This window comes from Octodon degus, unplaced genomic scaffold, assembly GCF_000260255.1.
Source record: "Octodon degus isolate 3935 unplaced genomic scaffold, OctDeg1.0 scaffold00023, whole genome shotgun sequence".
NCBI lineage: Eukaryota > Metazoa > Chordata > Mammalia > Rodentia > Octodontidae > Octodon > Octodon degus.
The window spans coordinates 15435776-15459580 of NW_004524599.1; the positions used below are offsets into that span (position 1 = coordinate 15435776).

At 55.0% G+C, this 23805-nt stretch overlaps 1 protein-coding gene across 1 annotated transcript in view; it reads left to right on the top strand.

Annotated features, from left to right (window-relative positions):
* Nucleotides 1–23805, top strand: part of Slc22a23 (solute carrier family 22 member 23) — a 162269-nt gene that overhangs the window by 132533 nt on the left and 5931 nt on the right. The window contains exons 7-11 of the mRNA XM_012514052.2: nt 8224–8351; nt 15617–15719; nt 17724–17956; nt 19671–19703; nt 20652–20775. Coding sequence (XP_012369506.1) covers nt 8224–8351; nt 15617–15719; nt 17724–17956; nt 19671–19703; nt 20652–20775 — 621 coding nt within the window. The remainder of the gene's footprint in view (nt 1–8223; nt 8352–15616; nt 15720–17723; nt 17957–19670; nt 19704–20651; nt 20776–23805) is intronic.

Here is a 23805-nt window from a genome sequence, read left to right on the forward strand (position 1 = left end):
GATGCAGGAGTGACAGAAACCCACTTCCTCCGCCCACGTGTCTGCATGCCAGATTCATTCTCTCGGAATACTGCTTTCTCAGCGCCCTGTGCGGCTTAGTCTCTGTGGCCTGATAACTGTGTACACAGGCAAGTTAGTAACTGGAATGGAGGAGGGAGATGACAGTGTCGATACAGCTACAGTCAAGGTTGTACATTGCAGGTGACTTCAACTTTGTCTGCTTACAATATGACTAGCAGAACTTCTAAATTTTCTTGACTATGATACACCCAGAGTTGGTTGCTCATAAAAAGGCCCGCTCCAAAGACATTTCAGGTGCAGAGTTTATCCACTTGACATGAGCCCAACTCAGCCGGAGAGTATTTGCTCAACCCATGACCATGACCGCCGCAGTACTTGCCTTGCGGAGGGAGGGACCACCAGTGCTAGCAGTAGCTCTTCTTTCCTCCCTGTATTTTCCTTATGAGTGAACAGTCTAGAATGGTAAAGTAAGGAGGATACACTTGTGTTCTATCCAGAGAATTGCCCAGGTGATATTTCAGCGAGTGGACGTAAGGTGATTCCCCAGAGGGCCGCCTGGAAGACATATTTGTCCATGCCGGAACCTCACATTGGATATTTTGGTATTGGAGACTGAACTCAGAGCCTTTGCATTAAACTACATCCCCAGCGGCTCTTTTATTTTTATTTTTGTTTTTGAGCCAGGTTCTCTCTGGGTCCCTAGGTTATCCAGGCAGGACTCACACTTGCAATCCTCCTGGCTCAGCTTCCCAAAGCGCTGGGTTTAGGGGCATGTACCACCACACCTAACTATAACTTGTTACAGTTGTTTTAAATATGAAGGGACAATGATCAACCTTACAGTTTCCAGAAAAGATCGTGGTACTGAGTTTTCACTACTGGTGCTACTGAACAGTTCTGCAAGTGACAGGGAGGGCGTGGCATAAGGCAGGCCTGTGAGCTGTGACTCCGACAGGCCTGCGGCCCCACGGTCCCTACTCTGGGAGAGATGATGGGATGGGAACGCGTGGACGCAGCCACCCGCTGCTGTCAAACCCCAGCCACAGCTGAGGCAGCCCTGAGGAGAGTCGGGATGCTTATTAGGCCTGGTGCTCGCCCCCAGCTTGGGTAAATGAAGCGGTGTGTTATTACAAAAACCTGAGGAAATGTTTCTCTTCAGGCTTGCTCTAACCTCAGTGACGTGAGACCATTAGGAAAAGCTTTCCACGCAGGAAGCTACCCATCGAAGTCCGGAGGCCTCACACCTGGTGGCAGCTACCCTGGGTGGGGTCTCGCTAACATCCACTGCTCCTGTGCGGTGAGCCACACTGTAAACGTGGCGTGAGGTCCCAGTGTCCAGGCTCCAGCTTCACTCCACATTGGGCTCCTGAGGGGAGGGCGTCGGCCCCTTGGGGTTCAGCTCCTGGCTGTACCCAGGGCTGGGCCCAGTTGCCACGGGAGACTGCATCTGACACCTGCATCTGCAGGTGACACCTGCGGACCTCACTGTGGTTGGCCTGGTGAGCAACTACAGGGCCACCCCTCATAATGGCACCAGGCTCCACTGCATTGTGCCAGTGGGATGCTCAGGTGGCCAGAGTGTGTGGAGGAGGGGGCATCTGTGTGTCCCCGCAGTGACTGCTGGGGGCCTTGCTTCCCTCCGGAGGTGCGGTCCTCAGCCTCTGGTGTTTGTGCCTGCACCTTCTCCCCTGGAATGCACTGGCCCAAGTCTGCCCCGAGCATTTTGCCGTGCAGCGAGTCTGTGTGTGCATGAGCAGCGGTGAAGCCTCTGTGCTGTCAGTCAGAGACCCCTTTTGCTTAGCTCCAGGCTATAGGCTTTTTTTAAAGATTAACTGAAGCTGCAGGGTAAGGGACCCACCAAACCTTGCAGTGCATTCCCTCAGGTTTTATGCTCCAAGTGCATGCTGGGAAGGATGTGGTTCTGAGGGGTCACTGACCCACAGGGTCCTTGGCTCACACGTGGGAAGTTACCGTGCTTTTACCCAGGACCTCAGGATGTGTGCAGGTTGGGGGCGGGGTCAGCGCAGCGCAGTGGGCAGATGCATGCTGCTTCTCAGGGAAGGGCAGTTCTGCATGCAGGATGCATTCTCACGCAGCATGGGGACAGCATGACTAACAGGGGCAGCTCCTGGAGTTGTGCGTGCGGGTGCCCTGAAAAGTGACAGCTGACGAATGAGCTCCAGGGAGACAGAAGACAGGAGCGGCTTAGGGTCAGCTGAGTAGGCAAGAGAGCCAGAAGCCTTCTGTCTCCTCATGCATAACATGAAGTGTACCTCTTGGATCATTTCCCAGAGCCCACCCCAGTGGCCACGTTCACGGCATGTGGTCATCAGCCCCATCCGTTTCCTGAACATTGTCATCCTGTGGAGCTGAGACTGCACCCACTTTCTAAACCCAGCCCTGGCCACCACCTTCTCTCTGTCCTGTGGAGCTGCGTCCTCTGTCTGTCATTTCTATCCCTGGCTTATTTCACTCAGCATACGGTCTCAAGGGGTTCCATGTGGTAGCATGTTTTAGTTACTCAGTTTGTTGGTCTTATTGTTTTACCAGGAATCAAACTCAGGACCTTGTGCTTGCTAGGCAAGCGCTGTGCCACTCAGCTATATCCCCAGCCCTTGTAGTACATTTTAATCCATTGTCTGTTGCTATGACAAAATACCTGAGTGCAGGCCATTTACAAAGAGTGGAGGTTCATTGAGCTCCTAGTTCGGGAGGCTGAGAAGCCCTACAACATGATTGGCATCCAGCAAATGTTTCCAGGCTGTGTGATAATGTGGCAGAGGGCACCACATTGTGAGTCAGAACTGTTCTTACAGAGCCACCAGTCCCTTTGTAGAAGTCCCACTCTTCAGACTATATTGTATTACTAAGGATGACCCAAATGCCACTCCTGCAAGCAGCACATGCTTCTAAGGACTAAGTTTCTAACACATGAGATCTGGAGACACATTCAAGCTGTGGCACTGCATGTGTCAAAATTTCCTTCCTTTCCAAGGCAGATTGCTTTCCATTGTGTACCCCTGCTGCAGCCCGCTGATCTGTGTGCACACTGACAGAGTCTGCAGTGTTGTGATCTTCTAGGTAGCGAATGGCTTGGTCTGTGATGTGCTTCACTGAGAAGTGCACAGCTAAACTCACTGGTGCATCTCCTCAGTGTAGCTCACCAGCGACCGCCCGCCTCTTGGCTGGGATGGTGACCTTCGGGCAGCTGTGTGGCCCACACCCCACACCACTCTCCAGCGGGCACCCGGCCTGCCCGTGCTCCCCATGCGCCTCGGGCTTCGCCTCGCCCAGTTCTGACTGGCGCTGAGCACCCCCCAGGGCTGCGAGGCTGTCATCAGACACACAGGTGTTTCTCACAGCCGCGGGGTTCCAAGAAGAGATGGCGAAAGGCTGAGCTCACCCGCATCTCAGTCCGCTCAGTCTCCGTGGGGCTGGGCCAGCACAGGGACTGTCAGCGGGCTCGAGAGAAAGGCCTTGGGGTTCTGGCACTGGACATCTGCGCTGTGGACCACCAAGCGAGGCATCCAGAACACACTTCTAAAACAGGCCCAGGACCTGCCCATCTGTCACTTGGCACAAGAGGCCCTTAGAAGTGTTTTCCTCAGGAGCAAAAGAGCTCCTGCCTCCAGTGCCCGAGGAGCTCTGCTGGGACAAGAGGGCTGGAAAAGGTGCTCAGTGTGTGGGGTCCACGCCCAACCTGAACGTGTCAGGGAGCAGTGGCCGCGGGATGTGGCCCTTCCATGTCCTGTCTGCTCATCCTGCTCACAGTCATCAGCGAACATCTGCAGTGGGACCCACCACATCAGGGAGCAGCTGAGTCCTCACGCTCTGTGCTGCCGGATGGGCACCATACGTGTGTTCTCAGGGCATCCGGGCTTTCTCTTCTCTGGGGGTCTCAGACACACCCAGTCTAGCAGTGTCTCCCCAGCTCCTGCCCGGTCCCAGGTGACCTTGCTCCAGGGGGCGGCCTAATTCCCCACTCGGCATCCAGCAAGGTTCCTGCGCTTGCTGTGCCATCTTCCCAGTGACGTGTCTGCAGGCAAGATGTGCTCACGTCCTTCCTGCAGAGCCCTCCAGACTCATGAACCCCCGGCCTGGAGCAGTTGCTCTCGGAGCAGTCACTTGCCAGATGGGAAGGGCGAGATCTCCTCAGCCTGACTCTCTCCAAAGTCAGACCGCCGAGCTCAGCCCAGCCCTGCCGTTCCGAGCTGTGCGACTCTAGGCAGTGTCCTGTGCCTTAGCAGCAGCAGCAGCCCCGCGAAGGAAAGAGCTAAGCACGACCAGCCTGGAACTTCCTCCCCTGCCCCCCTTGGAGGCAGAAGCACTTGCCCGCTAACAGATGTCCTTCTCCCCTTGCTGGGGCTGTCTCCTCACCTCATGCAAGTGTTGTAATGGGACAGAGGGAGACCTGATAAAGCTCAACAAAAAGTGCTGCTGCCAGGCCACCGCCACTCCTGGCAACCAGCAGAGAAGCCACCTACCCAGAGAGCCACTGTCCTCCACTGCTCATCCCCTCTGATGGCTTCAGAAGTCCCTGCAAGGTCACCTTGTAGCATGCATGTGCGAGGGTGCACCAGACACACGTGACCTTCAGTGACCCCGTGCTTTCTATTTTTGGGTGGAAAATGATTGATTTCTCTGAGTTTCAGCCATGTTCCTCTCAGGTTCTGGGCTACTAGGTGGCTTTTTAATTTGCACAGTGCTTCTACAAAATACCTGGCAGGAGAGACTTCACCACATTCCCGTACTGGGGTCCCAGTGTGCATCATCCAAACTAACCCAGGCTCTCTGGATGCTTGGAGGCTGGCCGTTCAATGAGTCCCGTATGACTCTGCAGTGAATTTAAATCTATGGAGCGCACCATAAAACTTACAGGTTCCATGCCCTGTGGACACACTGCTTCCTGGAAGCCCGAGGCAGCTGACTGGGACAGCATTTCCCAAACACCAGCTGTTGGGGGCCCATCCAGAACAGAACTCGTGGTTGCTTGCCACTCAGCCAGGCTCGCCAGGGCTCAGTGTGCACACTGAGCATCAGAGTCATCAGAGTTCAAGCCCCTACTCTGCCCTTCAAATGCTCTGTGGCCCTGAGGAGCACAGATGGGCTCTTTGCCTGAGTTGTCCCATCTGTAAAGTGGGATGGTAACAGTCCAGCGCCTAATGAACCTGACATGGCAGACCAGTAGGACAGCAGCTGGCAATCACTCAGTAGTCGTGGGCAGGGTGCTTGTGGCTGTCATCACTGGGACAGTTGAGTGGCTTTGCCTGGCAGAGGTAGACTCTCACTCTGACCCGAGGCTACCCATCAGACTCTGTGAGGCCTGTGATCTTTGCAATCCACACCAGCCTCTCCCCTCCTCACCTCTTCTCATCCTGGACCCCGTGTGCTGCTGGGCAGCTTGCAGCCTGGCAAACACAACACTCTGCCCTCCAGGTCCTGACACACCTTGCACTGTGCTGGGCTACAACAACACCTGTTCATCTCCCTAACAGCCCCAAAGAAGGTGCTGCCCCCATGACAGCCCTGGGCCACCCTCCTCCACTCCCCACCTCTTCCCATGCTTCAAAACCTTCTGTCCAAGTCCCAGGGTGCACCTGTGCTTGGCCTTGTTTCTCTTCAGTGGTCTCCTCTGTCGAGTCATGGTCCAAAGTGCCCACCAGAGGTGGATTCACAGAAAGTGCTAAGCGCACACAGGAAAGGCGCCAGCCAGTGCAGTGGGGACACGCCGCTTCCGCCATGAGGGCTGCCTGCCTCTGAAGGTGGGCTTTCTGAAGCCTGTGCCTCAAGCTGTACAATTCTCAGACCTCTGCTAGAAAAGAACTTGTGCATGATCACTTCTCACTGGGACTTGTGGTCACTGTTGTCAGGGTCAGCCATCCATTCTGTTGTCTTTAGAGCTGGCTCGGTGGCAACAAGGACATGCTGGAGAGTGAACGGCCACTCAGAATCAAGCAGCACTGAAGTCAACCCAGGCACCCTGGGCCCTTGAGAGGCCTCCTTCCCAGAGCTTCTGCCCCTACCTGCACCTCTGCACCCTGGGGAGGAAAAGGAGCCTCCTCTTGGAGGTCCCAGGCTGGGTGCCACAGCCCTGCGTCCGTGTCAGCCTGGGGAATTCCGGTGCCAACAACAGTGTGCACCATGCAGAGCAGCATCAGTGCAAAGATGACCAGTGCTCTTCGAATTCCTGTCACCCTGCGGCGTCCCCCTCATCCTGCCCAGGGCCCAAAGCTGCGTGGGGGGGGAGGGGCTCAGCTCCGCAGTGCTCACTGCTCCGTGTGTACAGCTTGAGGGACAGTGGAGGCTCGGGACTTGTCAAGCTGGGGCTGGTGACAGTGCATCTTGTGGCGGCGACTGCCCCTCCCTGTCTGCTCCAGGCCCGGGGCTTGAGGGTGGGCTGCAGCCTCCCCCGCGAGGTATTTATGACCTTCACATTCCAGAATCCACTCCCTGCCACGGAAGTAGTACCCGTAAGCATGTGATGCAAATCATGTTCAATTGTTTTAAGAGGACACACCAGCCAGGTGTTGTACATCATGTTTTAATGCTTCGGAAACCACCTGCAAAGTGATTCGTGCTGTCGCCCGACGTGCTCTCCCACTGAGGAAGGGAGAGGCCAGCGGAAACCACGACACATTCAGAATCCAATCACGGATGTAGCTGAAATGCTGCAGAAATTTTGAAGTCTTATTAAATGCATATGTTTAAATTGCACCTTAGTGATGCATATGTCCCCCTCAAGAAAATTTTTAAAGACACTAAATTCAAATATATCAGAAAGACAGAAATAACATAGATGAGAATTTATAGGTGGCTGACATTTTGGTTAGGTTATTTCATTAGGCAGATGAGATTTGATACAGTGTATATACCAATTCTCACACAAGGAATGTACTTACTATCATCACAAAAACATATACTAATAAAAAGTGAGATAAAAATGCTAAATTCTAATTATCTGTAACACTGATGTGTTCTATGTATTCCTGTCAGTTTGAGTTACGTTATTCAAATAATTTCAATAGAGGCCAGTAAAATGCTGTTCTGGTTATGGAAAGAGAAAAGTCAGCCTGTAACTTCAAACTTTCATTACTGCATCTCCTCCACGTGGGAGCCAGTGGGAGCGCGCGCTGTCCCTCCTCCGCCCGCCGCCCGCCACTGCATTCACTGCCTGCGAGTGGCAGCTGGCGGGCTGGCCCAGCAGCTTCTTGCTGATGCTCCCTATGACTTCCTGAAGGTGACACAACTGGGGTGAATGAATGGACAAGAACCAGGACGTGAGGGCCGGGCAGGCTGGGGCTGCCCGGCTCTGCTCAGGCCTGCTCTCTGCCTCTCCCTGTCCTAGGAGTCTTAGGGCAGAGCCGCGGCCCCCTCCAACTGGGCTACAGCCAGGGCCTCCACCCCCGAGTCTAAAATGCCGTGTGGGTTTTCACAGAAGACTGTGCCGACCCCTGCTCCAAATAGCCTCACCGTTCTTTGACTTTCTCATAAATGTCATACACATGGGTTTACAAAATAAACTCGTCCTAAAAGGCTAGGTTTCTTCTCCTCCTACTGGAGCTCCTTACAAGATTTCATCTTTAAAAATTAACAGAAGGCTACATTGCTGATAACCATTTGTGGCGCTGTGTCAGGGTGAAATGACTCTCACCAGCAGAATGGAAATGATTTGAGAGGAAGCGTGAGCGGGCGCTTTCAAGTGTGCAAAAGCTGAAAGGAGCTGCTGGGTAGACTGCGTTAGTGGTAATTTTAGCTCTCAACTGTATTCTATTAATGTTTGTGCTTGGTGGCAAAACACAGCCAAAGCAGCAGCCTACGAGGAGTTGCTTTTCGTGGTGCAGAAATCTGCAGAGTGTGGGGCCGGGGTGAAGCTCAGGGCAAGGCGCATGTGTGGTATGTGCAAGGGCCTGGGGTCCGACCCCGCTCTAGGAAAATATTTTTAAGAAACAAGCCATGGTTGTTTGGAAAGCGATACACTGATTCCTTGACATGGTCGCTAGAATGTTGCTCATCCCAGCTGCATTTTTCCAGTCTCACTCTTCACACTTTCTCAGAGGAAGCTGCAGACATTTCAGCGCCCATGGCTCCATCTCCCTGCTTGGACCGCGAGTGTGTGGCCCGCGGGCGGGAGCCCACAGCCAGCCCTGCTCCAGGGGCCTGCCGGCCAGAAGGCACTCAGCGACTCCCTACCTGTCGTTGCAGGATATTCCCTGAGTCCCTTCGGTGGCTGATGGCGACCCAGCAGTTTGAGGCCGCAAAGAAGCTGGTCCTGCACTTCACGCAGAAGAACTGCATAAGCCCAGAGAGCGACATCAAGGGCGTGATGCCGGGTGAGTGCCGCATCCGGCCCCACGGGCTGTCAGCTGCTTGTAACCTGCCGGTCCAGGAAGGGCAACCTCGGCCACTCATGGCCAGGACTAAGTGGGAGCTGAAGTGCTCTCTTCTGAGCGCTGGTTCCCTTCACGGTCTCATGCCGCACGCACTGCTCAGCCACGTCTAGAGGTGAGGTCTGAGCCTAGCACACAGCTGGTCCCCCCAAGGGGATTGGTGCGGGGCTGGGCACCTCCCAGAGTCCGGGCTCAGGCATCCATGAACCCCACAACCCCTTCCCCCAAGCATGACCAGCAGAGAGCTGCCAAGGTCTATTTCCAGCCCTGACCTATTTGCTAGGCAATGGAAGGATGGGAAGAGTGAGCTGTTATACAATGCTTTGGATCTGCAGATTTCTAAGGGATTGGGCACTGCCACAGTCTAGGTGGGGCTCCTAAACTGGAGATCCTGGAATGGCACTGGAGGGTGTTCTGGTTCAGACTGCAGAGCCCCTGGCCAGCACCCGAGATGCTGACCTGGGAGATCTGGGTGAGCCCTGAGGGCTCGGAGGTGTGCAAAGCACAGAAGAGAAGAGGTTCCGGTATGAGTGCTGTGCAGATCTGCTGCCCTGGCAGCCGCAGGCTCTGCCCCATCCTGACCTTCAGCTCTGGTGTACCATGTTGTAAAATTCCTGGGACACTGACTCACACCCTTGTCTGAGTACGCACTTTCCCCAACAGTCAGAAGTCCTTGTGCTGATCATTTGTTGACTCAGTTAACGATGCTTCCTGGGCACCAAGGTGTATCAGCCACCATTCTAGTGCAGAGAAGGAGGGGGACCAGCCTTGCCTGGGGCAGGGAGCACAGAGGCAGGGGTCAGTGGGGGGACACCAGCAGAGCAACAGAAGGGGTGGCGAGTGACTGAGGTCAGGAGAGCTGAGGGCCTGGCCCCAAGCTCCAAGACAAAGGGACTTGAGCCAAGCAGGGCGAGGAGCCCACAGAAATTGGATCAGAAGCCCGTGATGCCCAGTCAGGCTTCTCACCAGACCTCAGTCGGGAACCCACAGAGACCTGCAGCCCTACGAGGCTCTGCCACACACATGGTCCCACAGCAGTCAGGCGAGGGTTCTGGCTTCCAGGGGTTCAATGCTGCGCCTTCAGGCCCCTGTCCCCTTGAGCCCAGGCTGCCTGTGTGGTGTGGCATGACAGTCTGCTTCTACAGGCCTGGCAAATGTTACCTCATATTTAATACTAAATACTATATACAAGTTAACCTATTTCTTTACAGCCATTCTCTAGGGAGATGCTACAATGATCCCCATTTGCAGATCTGGAACCTGAGGTGCCTACAGCCTAAGTGGTCTTGGGGGGGGGGGGAGTGGCTTCCATTAGCAGCTCTGAGAAATGAGGGTGACCTCGGAGAAGTGCCTAGAAGGGAAAGACTATTGTGTGGAGGTTTCTCCTGGGGCCCGGGGCTTTCCCGAGCTTCCGCGTCCCCTTCTGAGCAAGTTCTTGTCCTGCAATGCCCTCTTCTCAAGCCTTTCAGTAATCAAATCACCACGCTCCCTGCCTCTCGGGTGAAATACCATGTGGTGAAGCTTGTTTGCTCAATCCTAATTACACGGGACCCTTGCCCTCCTGCTTTGGAGAAGGGAAGCAAGTCGTTGGTCAGTATGCCTGCTTGCCTGCTGCTTCTAGGTTTTGCTCGTTCATGTGTTTGGCCCAGATTCCTTGGAGAGAAGGTTAGGCCTAGGGTGGCTGGCCAGTGACTTAACAAAGAGGGGAGAAATGTCGCCCCCTCCTGGAAGCTGATCTCACTTCTGCCTCTTGCTCTGTCACCTTGATGGTAGAGGAATTAATGACAGACCTGCCCTTCCCCCTCAGAACTGAGTTCCCATCCCTTCCCCTCCCCCAGTCCTCTCCTGGTCTACTCAGCCCCCACCCCCAATGGCCCCTGCTCTTCCCTTCCCCTCAGCTGTCCCTCCTTCTGCAGCCAGAACAGACACCATCTGATCCCATAGACCCCTCTTAGGGACCTCCAGTGGGATGAATCTCCACATCGCCATATGGTGGAGGAGGCCCTGCCAACCTCCCCTAACCCCAGAGGCCCACCCAGGTCTGCTCCCACTCCTCTCCCTGCGGCATCCACCCCAGGAAGTCCCGCCCTCTCTGACTCCCTCTGACTCCCACCTTGACCAGCTCCTGGGGGCTCAGTCCACCTCAGTCTTACACTGTCACAGCTGTCCCCTCACCCCGACTCCCCACCCCTTGTAGGACTCCTTGTCAGTGTGTCCTGACCTAGGGTTTATGCCCAAGGAAAACCTGATCTTCCCAAATGTCCCACATCCATCCCTCTTCTAAAGCTAGCTCCAGTTTGCCTCTGAGCCCCTGTGATGTTCTGGGTGGCGTGAGCCGCCATATTGCTTTAGGCTCTTGGAAGTGTGTCTGGGTGTCATCCTCACAGTGTCCCGTGACACACCTGTACAGCAGCACTCCTGCCTGGTCACACTGCCCAGGATTTTGATCTTTTATAGTACCATGGAGTCTTGCTGCTTCCAAATGTGGCTGTGTCAGCTGCGGCCCACTGCAGGCAGAAACCCTGGGATAAGAGCCCGGTACTGCCTGGCGTCACAGCCTCTAGGGGAGGGGCTCTCCCTACTTATCAGATGGGGGAGACCCCACGGGGGTGCAAGTGGAGGACCCCCCAATAGAAGCGCCATCCCAGGGACAGACACACTGCCGTTCTTGGGGACTGCCAGAGCCCTCAAAGAGGAACCCTCATGAGAAAGCAAGCCTACCTCCAATGCCAGGATGCAAGGTTAGGGTCCATGTGGCCCAAGCCACCCTCTCGAAGCCCACATGCGGTCCCCTGCCTGGGGAGCTGAGAGGAACAGGATCAGCCACCCCGGTGTCCTGGCACTCACCAAGATGAGGCAGACTTGAGCCAAGGCCCGGGGTGCTGACCCCTCTGGCGCGTGACTTGCACGCCTGAGGGCCCTGAGCTGGGTCGAGGAGTGGGCCAGCACCGGGGAACCTGTGCGTCCAGAGACAGTGTGGAGATCCCCAGCGCTGGGCCCTCAGGCGTGCAGCTGTGGGCAGCCCTTGCAACTCTGCCAGCCGAGCTGACTCGTGATATAACCCATAATAAAACGAGGAGGGCAAACCTAACCAAAGACCAGATGCCGCCATTCCAGTCCATGCTGGAGGGGCAAGAGACAGCAGCGCCTTCTCCGTTTCTAACCAGAAGTGGCCCCCAGAGCCACTGTCCCACTGCACCAGCCGAGCATCGTCCTGACTGTGGCCATACGGCAGCGCCTCTAATTTATAAACCACACTTCTCCTAGGTGCAGGCATGTAGGGAAGCAGAGCCGTGCAGGGCTCGGGCCACCAGGGCTTCGGGCGCCTGCTGCTGTCCGTGCTCTGGACTCAGGCGGGACCTCGGTGTGTGTCCTGAGCCAGGCCCCGCATGTGCTTGTGGACAACATATGGAAGGTGTCACCGTGCCTGAGCCTTGCTCCCGCCAGTGCCACACCTCCTGGCGGCTCACCGTAGGGTTCAGGAGGTGGAGGTGGCCCCGCAGAGGAAAATGAGGATGGGGAAGCCGCTGCCACTGCCACATAAGACAGGAAAAGGTGCGCGGTAAGAGACCAACGATAGCTAATAGCAAATAGAGCAGTTTAATAGCGCCTCATGGTGAAAGTCATGCAGAACGCATCAATTCTAGAATTTTCCATTTAGTATTTTCAGGTCACAGTTGACCTCAGTAACTGGGGGACAGAAACTGCCCTCCCAAGAGACTCCCAGGGACATAGAGCCAGCAGGCCAGGTCGTCCCCGTGGGCACTGACCACGAGAAGCTGGAGAAGGCAGGGGTCCTGGGCTGGCCACAGTCAGCTGATCCAGGTTAAATAGGTGTTGCTTACACTTTCTCTTATTTATTTATTTATTTATTTATTTATTTATTTATTTATTTGGTACGAGGTCTTGCTGTGCAGCTCAGACTCACAGTAATCCTCCTATGTCAGCCTCCCCAGCACTAGGATTACAGGCCTGCGCCACCACACCCAGTTTCGGTGGCCAACAAGGCGCAGCAGGGGTTCCAGGGCCAGCACAGCATGCAGTAGCAGGGATTGAACTTGCAAGCTTGCACTTGCCAGGCCAGCACTTAGACTGCTGAGCTAGCTCTCCAGCCCTGGGCAGTCGTTAAGAGCAGTGTCCCAAAGGACTGTCCAGGTGCCTGGAGCCACTCTGTCCATGTCCACATGCGAGGACTTGGGGAAAGTGCCCAGTTCCCACCAGATAAAGAGAGAGACATAATGGCCTCTTGGACCCAGGCACCTCAGGGGGCCTCCTCTGATGAGGCTGCTGAGAACACACAGCCTGTGGATTCAGGCCCCAGAAGGCCCAGCGAGAGCTGCAGAAGTTTTATGTTTCCTGATGGGCGGGTAATGGGAGGAACAGAGACCCTGACAAAATATCAATTGCCCTGGAAAGGTTAATTTAATTCCATTTAGAAGCATGTGGTTACCTCTGTAGACTACAGTCCATTCTTAGACTGGGCTCCAGGGTTTAATGTTATTTAAAAAATAATTCAGGTCATAATGTAGTTGCTGCAGGTTTAACGTGGTATTTCATACACGTTAACGCATCGCCGGGCAAGCACGGGCCACATAAAACAAAGCAGCAGCATTAAGCTTATACAAAGGCACTAAAGGGCACTTACCTCTCCGCCTTCTCGGAAGGTGTGGTGTCGCAGGTGATCTCTGGTGAGCTCACTGGCAGCGAAGGCCCCAGCTCGCTAATCTCAGGATGCTCCTCGTCCTACTCCTAGGCTCTTTAGAGACACAGCCATGCTCCACAGCGTGGTGCGGCCCGCCACGGGCCACATACACTGCTGTGGGCCCATCAAATTTTAATGGAGCAAAAATTTTTCTAAACATCATAGTTGTCATGGGGTCACAGTGTGACACATGTCTCATCTTTGCAATGAAGCTGGGGACAACACACCTACTTCCCTGCCAGTCAAAGGCAAGGTGAACTCCACGATTTCGTGCCAGCCATGGTACCTGATAATAAAAGGCTGTGCTGCTGTTTCCCCACTCACTGTATTATACTTGTATTACTGTTTTAGAATGACCTCCTTATTAAAAAGAAAAGGTTGGCTATAAAGTCGCAGTTCATCCCTTATGTCTTCTCTCAGTCACCCTGGGACCTCTCAGACCACCCAGGCTTGTGTAGGACACTATGACGTTCACACGATGATGCAGTTCCCACACTGCATCCAGCAGCACTGTCATCAGCTGACTAAGGAGTGCATTTACTGCTTCACTGTTCAGAAAATGCTCCCAGGAGTCGGATACAGCTGTTTCTGCTGAGGGCAGTGACCTGGCAGGAGGCCTGGGGAGCGGAGAATGTCAGGGGATGGACAGCTGAATCCTAGCTGTTGTGGCTTACACACAGACCCGAACCTCTATGCCTAAAAATGGGAAGACCATTCGTGGTCTTCCTCTGCTGGAAGAGGGGTTTTCCCTCTGCCTTCAACTCTGAGTGACAGTGCAAGACTAAGCAATTGTTTAAGTAAATTCCTCCAACCCTATTTTAAGCAACATATTCCTTCTTCAAACTATGAGGAATGAGGTTTGTGACAGATGCAACAAGAGAGGAGAGCTGTGGTTGGGCCTTCCTGGGGTGGAAGTGGCCCTAGGAAGTAGCAGTGTGGGGCTCCCTGGTGATATTTCAGGGTACACACTCCAGGAGAGCAGGAGGCTCTCTCCAAGACAGCAACATTCACCCCAGACAGCTGTGACACACTGGTTCGAGGATCCCCAACATCCGCTGATACTCAAGGCCTAGTATCAGACGGCATTGTGCTTGCCTAGAAGCTGCCCATGGTCCTGTGCGCTTGAGTCACTGCTAGGTGGTGTGTTAGGCCTGATACCATGCAACGCCACATAGATGGCTGTCACACATCACTGTTAGGGAATCGTGATGAGATAAAGCCTGTGTGTGCTCAGTACAGATGCCATTTTTTCCCAGGTATTTCATTCCCTGCTTGGTGAAATCTAGAGCACAAATCCTATAGATGCAGAGGGCAGACTCTATAAGCCGCAAGCCCTAAAGCTTTCCTTGGTAGATATAGGCTGTCCATCTCCACGGACACATTTTTTATTTCTAACATATTTCCCCATAGACACTGCCAGGGACCTGACATTATCAGGGCAGGGTTATCAGCAGCGGCCAGCAGTGGTGGAACCACAGCTAGCCAAGCTCCAGGGAGCTGCTGCCGCTGGTCTCCCACTAGTGAGCTGCTCAGAATCCTGTCCAGACACAGGCAGCCTCTGCTATCCCCGTGGCCTCTGGTCTGAAACAGCTGCCTGACCCTGACAGTGCTGAGGACCTGTGAAGGCTCCGTGTCCTCTCCGCAACTCCACAGGGACACACACAGCTGCCCTCCACAGGCACAGAAGGCCAACGCGGGGGTGCTGCAGCTCAGGGTGTGCCGTAGGCTGCGCCCAGAGGCTGAGGCCTTTGCCTGTTCAGAGCATCCGAGTCAACTGTCCCATGCACTCCCACACAGCCGCCAGCTCCTGGCCTGGCACCGTGACGCAGCCAGGACAGCTGTGGAGGGCGTCTCTGTCTTATGGCTGTGCAGCCAGACGCATCCCTCTGAGGGAAGCATCTTGCTTAGCTCCAGTGTGCTTTGCTTTGTGCTATCAGTGCTGGGGAGGAACCTGGGGCCTCCTGTGGGCCAGACACCTGTTCTGTCACTGAGCTACACACCTGGCCCCAGCCCCAAACACTCCGGGCTACTGGTGATAACACATACTTGTGCATGTGTACACTTTGGTGTGTGTACGCACACATATATGCACACATACACACATATCCATGTATTTATTTGCCTCTCAAAGATCCAAGTGTTTCAAAGGTGAACAAAAGTAGCCCTGGTTGGGCCTGCACCCACACGTGGCCTGCTGCTCTCTGAGCCCAGGTGGCCCACATGTGTGGGTTCCGCTGTCCGCCCCTTCTGCCCAGGGCCGGATACCTGTGTGCATTACTGGGGCACCATGATCTGAGACCATGGGTTTATCTGTGCATAGGCTGCCTGGCTCTGTAATGAGGTGTGTGGTGGAAGCTCACACCACGTGTGTGTGCTCTGGGGCCCAGCCAGGCTCCTTGGGAAACTGAAGGGAGTCTTGAGTCCCGGCGGCCTCGGCCCTCACCCTGCATCGAGGGAAAGCAAGGCTTTTTCCGCACCACCCAGCCTCACGCTCTGTCTCTTGCAGAGCTAGAGAAGGAGCTGTCCCGGAGGCCCAAGAAGGTGTGCATCGTGAAGGTGGTGGGGACCCGGAACTTGTGGAAGAACATCGTGGTCCTGTGTGTGAACTCGTGAGTCCCGGGACACCATCACCAAGCTGCGGCCTCCTCCCCACCCAAGCTGGATGTTCTCCGGCTTGCTGGCTGGCTGGGAAAGGAAACAGGGAATGTGGCACTGCCTATGGTAGTCACCTGTCCGTGGGCAGAAGGGAACATGGCTTGAAGAGGTCCACTGCCAGGAAGCCTTGTGTCCCGAGCAGGACTGGGGCTCCCCAGACGCCTTGGGAAGGACAAAGGCAGCATCTGCGCTCTCTCCCTGTGGCCCAACCTGGTCCGAGGTCTCCACACAGGGGCAGCTGCAGAGTGGGCGGTCCCCGGACCCCGAGCACATGCCCAGATGCCCCCCCTTGCTGCTCATGCCCACCTCCTGCACTCACGCTTTCTTGGCAGTGCCTATCCCAGGCCTCATGTGACCCTGGAAGGTCCGTCCTGTCTCTCCTCACAGATCAGTGACAATGCCTTCCTGGCTGCACGAGGCAGACCCTCTTTCAAGGTCAGCATCATCTGGGGTGGTTAGCTTTCAGGGGACAGAGGTCCTCTAAGGGAAAGGCTACGCGCTTGCTTGTGGAAGGTCTCAGAACCACCTTCAGGTAGAGAGAGGCCTAGGGTCAGGACCTCTGCTCCCTCTCAGCTCTTTTCATCAGTCTCCATTTTAACCAGTTCTTGCCATTGGGTCTCCGGATTAAATTCATTTGCGTTGGATATGAAAGGTCTCACTGCCAAACAACACGAGAGCAAAGACCCAGTCACCTCCTGGTCTCTCCACCCTGTGCTGAGGCCAGGCCAGTCCTCAGGTCCCGCCTCCCTGCCCAGCATGGCCCTGGGCATGGTCAGCCAGCTGCTGGCCAGTCTCAGGAGGTTGCTGGCCTGACTGGTGGTGCCATCAGGAATGGAATGACTTCTCCAACTTTGAGTAAAAAAAACCCTAGCATTGACACTTCCTTCTAGTGACCCTGAGAGAGGAGAGGGAACGAGGGAATCAATCTCCCTCGCTTTGTTATCATAAAATTACCTGCTATGGTCAGAGTACTTCATCTCTCCCAGAATAAAAAGGTAGACAATCCTGAGAGCTCAGCAGGCCAGGAAGAAAAGAAATTCGTGCAGGATCCCAGAAAACTAACCAAGTTGGCTCCATTGCTGGGATAAAATGCTGCTTAGAGGAGCTGGGTCCTCCTGAAGGCTCTGCCTGGGGTTTCTCATGGCAGGGGCAGGGGCTGCTGCAGTTGACCTTGATTCATGCTCAAGGTCGGATGAAAAGCCCTTGGATCTCTGCACAGCACAAGAGGATGTTTGGGAGATGGAGGCACTTTGAGCTCTGGTTGGACGCTGAGGGCTGGTGGTGAATGGGCTCTGGGGTGGGGCATGGGCAGGCCACAGCCAGCACATCCCAGAGGGTCTGGCAGAGCCCTGCATCACCTGCCACCCTGGCGTGCTCTGCCTCATCTCCGTTCCTGTTTTCAGCGTAGCTGTGTACATGGCACCTACAACTCTGGTCTCCCCCCAGGGTGACACTGAGGGCAGGAAAGGGCCAGACGGAAGCTGTGAGAGGGCTCAGGGATAAAGCAGGAGGCGAAACCTCTGTGTAAGCCACGTGTCTTCCTTTGGCCTGACTGCTGTCGCCTTGTCCCAGCTGCCCTGGTTGAGCAGCAGCAGATAGGGGTGGAAGAAGGCGCTCTCTGGATGGAGCCCCAGGTCTCCAGAACACTGAGTGCCCCAAAAGGAGGCAGGGGTCTCAGAGGCTGCCCTGCCCTGCAGGGAACCACCTGCTGCTTGTTTGCCAGTCTGGGAAGCAGGCACAGGGCGGTTCCCGCTGTGCTGCCCTGGCACTGAGTGCGTGCACAGAAAGGGCTATGCAGGGCACCCTGGCTCCAGGAAGGAGAGCGCATGGACTGCTCTCAGGTCCCCTTCTGTGTCAGAGGCAGCGTGCTGCCCCCTCCCACACTGGTCACCAGAGGAGATGGGGTGGCCCTGGGATCCATGCACGACACCCACTGTCTCACTCTGTGTCCCCCACAGGCTGACGGGGTTCGGGATCCACCACTGCTTTGCAAGGAGCATGATGGGCCACGAGGTGAAGGTGCCACTGCTGGAGAACTTCTATGCTGACTACTACACCATGGCCAGCATCGCCCTGGCCTCCTGCCTGGCCATGTGCGTGGTGGTCAGGTTCCTGGGGCGCCGGGGGGGCCTGCTGCTCTTCATGATCCTCACCGCCCTGGCTTCCCTGCTGCAGCTTGGGCTCCTGAACCGTGAGTGGCCAGACAGGGGACCGGGGTGGCGGGCGTGCAGGGGGGTTGGGTGCTGGCAACACTGAAGGTTTAGAGGTGCATTGGCTTTCTGTTATGGTAACAAAATACCAGGGGTGATTGACTTAACAAGAGAAAAGTTTGCGTTAAAAAAAAAAAGAGGGAAGGTGTGCTCTGACTCACAGTGTCAGAGGGTCGGCCCGCGGCCAGCTGGCCACCACTTCTGAGCTTGTGGGTGAAGCACAGGGCAGAGGAAGGTGCTCGCCACATAGTGACTGAGATGCAAAGACAGTGAAGAGGAGGGGCCAGCGCCCCACAGTCCCCTTTAAGGGCACCCCCACTGGCCTAACTTCTTCCCATGAGGCCTCAGCTTTTAAAGATTCCACCACCTCCCAATAACTAGAGACCTGTTCTTTAATACATGGGCCTTACATGGACATCCAAGATCTGAACTACAGCAGCAGGGCAGAGAAGCAAGCCCTGGAACCTGAGCAGGAATTGCAAAATCAAAATTCACAGGTTGGGGCTGGGGAGATGGCTCAGTGGCTTACGCACCTGCCCGGCAAGTGCAAGGTCCTAAGTTTGATCCCAATTTTAAAAAAAGATCACAGGCTGAAGAAATAGCTTTGGCAGAGAGGCTTAAACTAGCATCTCGGGGCTCTGCCATGAAGGTCTCCCCCCGACCGGTGGCCCTGCTGGGAGCAGCCCCACTGTACAGCGACTCAGCACCCCATGCCTGCAGGTCCTGGTGGATGTGACCTCACTGACACAGGCGTTTCACAGGACCCATCACATGACAATGGATATGTTTCTTTTATGTGACTTTAGATAGACTATGAAACTCTTTTAACATCTTGCATAGGGTCCTGACTTCCCATTGATTTTCCCAAATTTTTGAGCTTCTCCATGAACCCAAGAATTTCTCAATAAATTTAGAAATAATCTAACACAAAGCTAAAGAATATTCAGGGTAGCTGCTCATGAAATATGCCAGCTTCTGTGTGTGGAGGCGGCGCTTGCCCTCCCCAGCTGACCGACCACTGGGCACCTCCTCATGCCCTGGACGCTGGGGCACTCTGTACCATGAATACCCCCTTTGATACAAGTGGAGCAAGCCCCAGCTGCCCTTTGTGCCCACACCAGAGCAGCCTTGTGCAGCCCAACGACAGACGAGCTATTTTCAAGCTCAAGAGCCATTTTCCAACTTGGGCAAATTCCTGTGTGTCCTGTGCCTGCTGGGAAGCTGACCTCATTGGTAGCTGGACCCCGCCGTGAAAAGGGACAGCCACGGTATCTCAATTCCTGCGCAGCCAACTGTCCCTCCAGGGAGCCGCTGCCCAGCTCACATGGTTGGGACAGATGTGACAGGGAGCTCCCAGCCCCCAGAGTGCCACAGAGTGCTTCCTGCCCCAGAGCAGGAAGCCCACAGGAATTCTGGGCAGAATGCAGGGAGCCTGAGGAGCAGAGGGGCTGCAGCGTCTACCCAGTCTCTGAGGCCAGCGGGGCTTTCGCCCTCCTTCTTAACCACAAGTTCTTTGTTCAGTCCAGTGTAAATGCCAGGACTCAGGCCGCTGGCACCAACCCAGAACTCTGGGCACTTGCTTGGCAACAAGTCATGTGGGCACATGCTGCCCACACCCACACCTAACTCGCCTTCTCCTTCTCTTTCTTCTCTTGTTATCCTTGCGGCCATGGGCGCACCGTTCCCACTGCCCAGTGATTGGAAAATACAGCCAGCACCCAGACTCAGGTGAGTCCCCGACGCCTGAGCCCGCACGGCCTCGCCTTCTCTGTGGCCTCCCGGGAGTTTTCAGAAAGAATCACTGACTGCTTTCCATCTCCTCTCTCCTCCCCTCTTTGCCCTCCAAGAATTGCAGCTGAAGTTGGCCGTAGGTTGGACACTATAAGCGTACATTTGTCTCCTCCACCCCTCTTGCTGCTAGAGAGCGATTCCTGCGGCCCCCTCTGTGCAGCTTAGTGCGCATGCCCTCCCTGTTCCCGTCCTCGGTGCAGCGCCCGTGCAGTGAGCCCAGGGGGATCAGGAGCCCAGGAGTGCTGGGCCTGCCTGGCTGTGCTACTGGGGGAGCACTTGTCCCCTTCAAACTCTCAAAAGCTTGCTGCTGCTGGCTCGGATAGCAGACCCACCAGGCTGCACCTCCCTCCGCTGCTGCCGCCGCTGCTGCTGCACAAGCCTGGCCCCACCCAAGCTGTGCCCCTCCCACACACACACACTGCCTGGATCCTCAGCCAGGCCCAGGTGTGTGGTCCCCAAGTGCATGCGCTGCGCTGGACACCACCCATGTGCCAAGGTTCCAGTGCTAGTGTTGGACACCAGGACTGCTGAGCACTTTCCTGCGAGGCCTGTGCAATATTCTGTTTCGGTTATTTGAATTTTTGGCTCAGATGCCCTGCATCTGGCAAGGAGAGCCTGAGGCTGAGGTGGCTGCAGCCCCCTGGCTGCAAGTGCACAGCACGGAGAGGTCGCTGTGCCTTCCTCGGCACCGCTACTCAGCAAGCTGATGGGAGGCAGGCTGCTTGGTGCACATGGGACTCACAGGCACGGGGAGCCAGGCACAGTCCTCGGGCAGAGGGCCCTGGCGCCTTGACCCTGAGGCAGCTGTGCACACCCCGTAGTCCACAGAGCTGGAGGCGGGACCGCCCGGGTTCCCTCCCCTTACCCCTTCTCTCCTGCTCCCAGGGATGAGTGACAGTGTGAAGGACAAGTTCTCCATCTCCTTCTCCATCGTGGGCATGTTCGCCTCCCATGCAGTCGGAAGCCTCAGCGTGTTCTTCTGTGCAGAGATCACCCCTACAGTGATAAGGTGGGTGATGGGGTAACTGCAGGAGCCCCTGCTGGCTGCTGAGCTGGGCCTGGACAGGTGGCCCCCGGCAGTGGCCAGGTGTGCCCTGAGCCAGGCTCCCAGGGGAGCAGGGAGCTCCTCAGGGTGCAGGGAACAAACCTAGCAGTGACTAGAAAGGAGCAGGGTCTACTTCAACTGAGATCAGAGCTCCCATCCCTCCTCAGAGGCCTCAGTTAGAAAGCAACTTCAAAGGAAAAAAGGAAGTAGGCATCTGGGATTGTAGCTTCGCAGAGGCTGGGGCAGGAGGATCACAAGTTCAAGGTCAGATTGAGCATCACAGTGAGGACCCCCCATCTCAAAAATACTAAGAAAGTAGAAAGGACCTGTTATTTATTGGCCTGAGAAGTTGGGGTCACTAATCCAAAGGAGGGTCTCAGAGAGGCCCAGCGAGTTGTGTCCCTGAGAAGATTCCCTGAGAGCCTCTAGGAGCCCTGCCTTCCTGAAGGCTTCCATCATGTGCTCAGCAGCTTTCAATTCCTAGCAGGCCCAGGCCCTCCCGAGCGTGCCTGTGTGTTTAACTCGATGATGATGATGGGAATGGGATCGTAGCAGAAGTTCCCTAAGAGTGCATTTAGCACCTACTGTCGCCGTGCTGGTTCCCTGATGCAGCTGAACAGTCCTTACCTGGAAAACATGCAATTGAACATGTTCCAAGATCCAAAACATTTTTTTCCACAAGTCTGCATCATGAAACTTTCTTACATGAACAAAATTATTTTAAAAATGACCTTTGGAGCATGAACATAACTGTAGATAAAAATTAATTTTGTGTTTAGACTTGGGTCCCATCCCAAGATAGCTCATTATGTATGTGCATGAATTTGCACAGCTGAAAAATATCCCAGATCCAAACACTCCTGATCCCAGATATGTTGGAAAAACAGCCTTATCATGGGTTTGCTGTGGGCATCTCGCTGAGAGGCGTGAGCTGACAGAGAGCTCGCTGGGATTTCCTGGGAATACTGCTAGTACTGCGGGTGGGTATGCCGCTTCAGGATGGTGTCCTGCAGCCAGGGGTGAAGCCCAGAAGTCAGGCAATGAGGATGACACCCTTAGAAGAGCAGGTAGAGTGCGGGGGTCCCAGGTAGGACCCAGACACGTGGCGCCCCCTCGGGGCACTCCCAATGGTTCCTGGACTTGCGTCCTTCCCACACTTCCCAGAGTCAGGCTGACCTCGGGCTTTGCACAGGACCTCATTTGAATTTGTTCTCTTGCATTTTTGCAATGCAAGTCAGGCCCGATGGCTGCTCCATTCCCCAAAAAATATGAGGAGGTATTGTAAGCTTAAGAAAAAAAAAACAATTCAGGGCTCAGGAATCTGTCCTGGTCCTGCCTTCTGGGGCCACTGTACAGGGGCAGCTGGACCTCATCAGGGGCCTGCAGCATGTAGGCACTCAGCAACTCCCTCTGTCTCCTTTACCTGGAAAACATCTTCCTTTATCAGACAGCCTGCCTCTCAGTAAGGCCACAGTTGGACATCTCGGGCTTTTCACTGTCCCCCGCGGCCAGCGCGCCTGCAGTGCCCCTGGAGGTGGCATCACTTACCCCTGGAGTTGGCTCTTCACCCCATCAGACTTCTCAGTAAAGTAGAAGGCAGGAAACCAAACATCTTCTTCCTCCTTGAAGCAGACCTGGAAAGATTATTTCACTATAAGAATTCAGCCAGTGTGTCCTGAGATTTAGCTCCCAAGATGACCAACTAGAAAAGCTGTCTCACCCAGACTGGAAGGGCGCTGAGTCTGGAGCCCCCACCAGGCTGGAAGGCATCCGTGTACCTGCCAAACCTCACTTCTCACACACAGCCTGCAGGGGTCCTGGGGTACACCTGTGCTTCCCCTCATTCTGCACGATGAGGCCTCGGGCAGTGCAAGCACACAGCTGGGGCTCCTGGGCTCGCCATAAGGCAGAGCCTGCCTTTTCCTCAGTGTTGTATTAACAACAAACCAAACAAGAAGAGTAGCAGAGGTTAAGATTCCAGAGGGCAGAGGGCTGGGCAAGTAGCTTAGTGTAGAGCCTCACGCAGCATGTGCAAGGCCCTGGCTTCCATCCTCGTTCTGAACAACAACAAAGCAAGTTCCCAGTTCTCCTAGGTGGGGGTGGTGGCTCACACTGCAGTCCCCTTTCCTCACATCTGTGCAGACTAAAGGACCTGCCTTAAGCCAGGCTCGGTGTCTGCCTTCGCCTGCGGCCTGTGCATACCGTGCAGTTAGGAATCTGCACAGTTGCTTTCAAGGTGTGTGCCTGAGACAGAAATGAACAAGGCCCGGGCTGGAGACACCGGAGGCTGGAGGAGCACCAGCCGCTGTCATGTGTGCCTCCAGGCGACACTGACAACGCCTCCGTTGGGTGGTGAGGAGTAGAGGAGGGGCGGGGACAGGCATCCCAGGGATCCTGCTTTCGTACCTGCAGATCCGACTGCACACAGATGGAAACACTAGTAGGGGATAAAGGCACTTGCTCTGGACGCGCAGAGACCTTCGGATCTTGGTTTCCTAAATAACGCGGTCTAACAGCTATTCACACGCAGAGCAGTTACTGGCTCTGCATTGTAAGCGATCTGGAGATTTACAGTCTGCCACGCAAGGCAGGGGGGGGCTGGTAAATCCCGCGTGATCTTATACGTGGGACTTGAGCACTGAAGCTCCTGATATTCAGCGGGTCCCGGGCCACACCAGTGTCCCCGAGGGGGAGCATACGTAGCAGGTCCTGGCATCAGGGAAGGACAGCAGCTGCCTGGATACCTGGGCAGTGCATCTCGCTAACAGCTATTCCAGATGTGCTCATCCTTGACTTCGCAAACATGTGGCAAAGACAAGAAATATGACAGACAGCAAAAAAATGAGAGCTTTGTTTCTTAACTTAAAATGCCAGTGGTGATTGATGCTCAAGTGTTTAACAACTCTGAAGATTGTGCCCATCTTAACACCAGCTTGCTTCCCGTCTGCCTGTATATCGCCTTTCTGTCCTTAAAGTTGTCCAGATGTTATTACC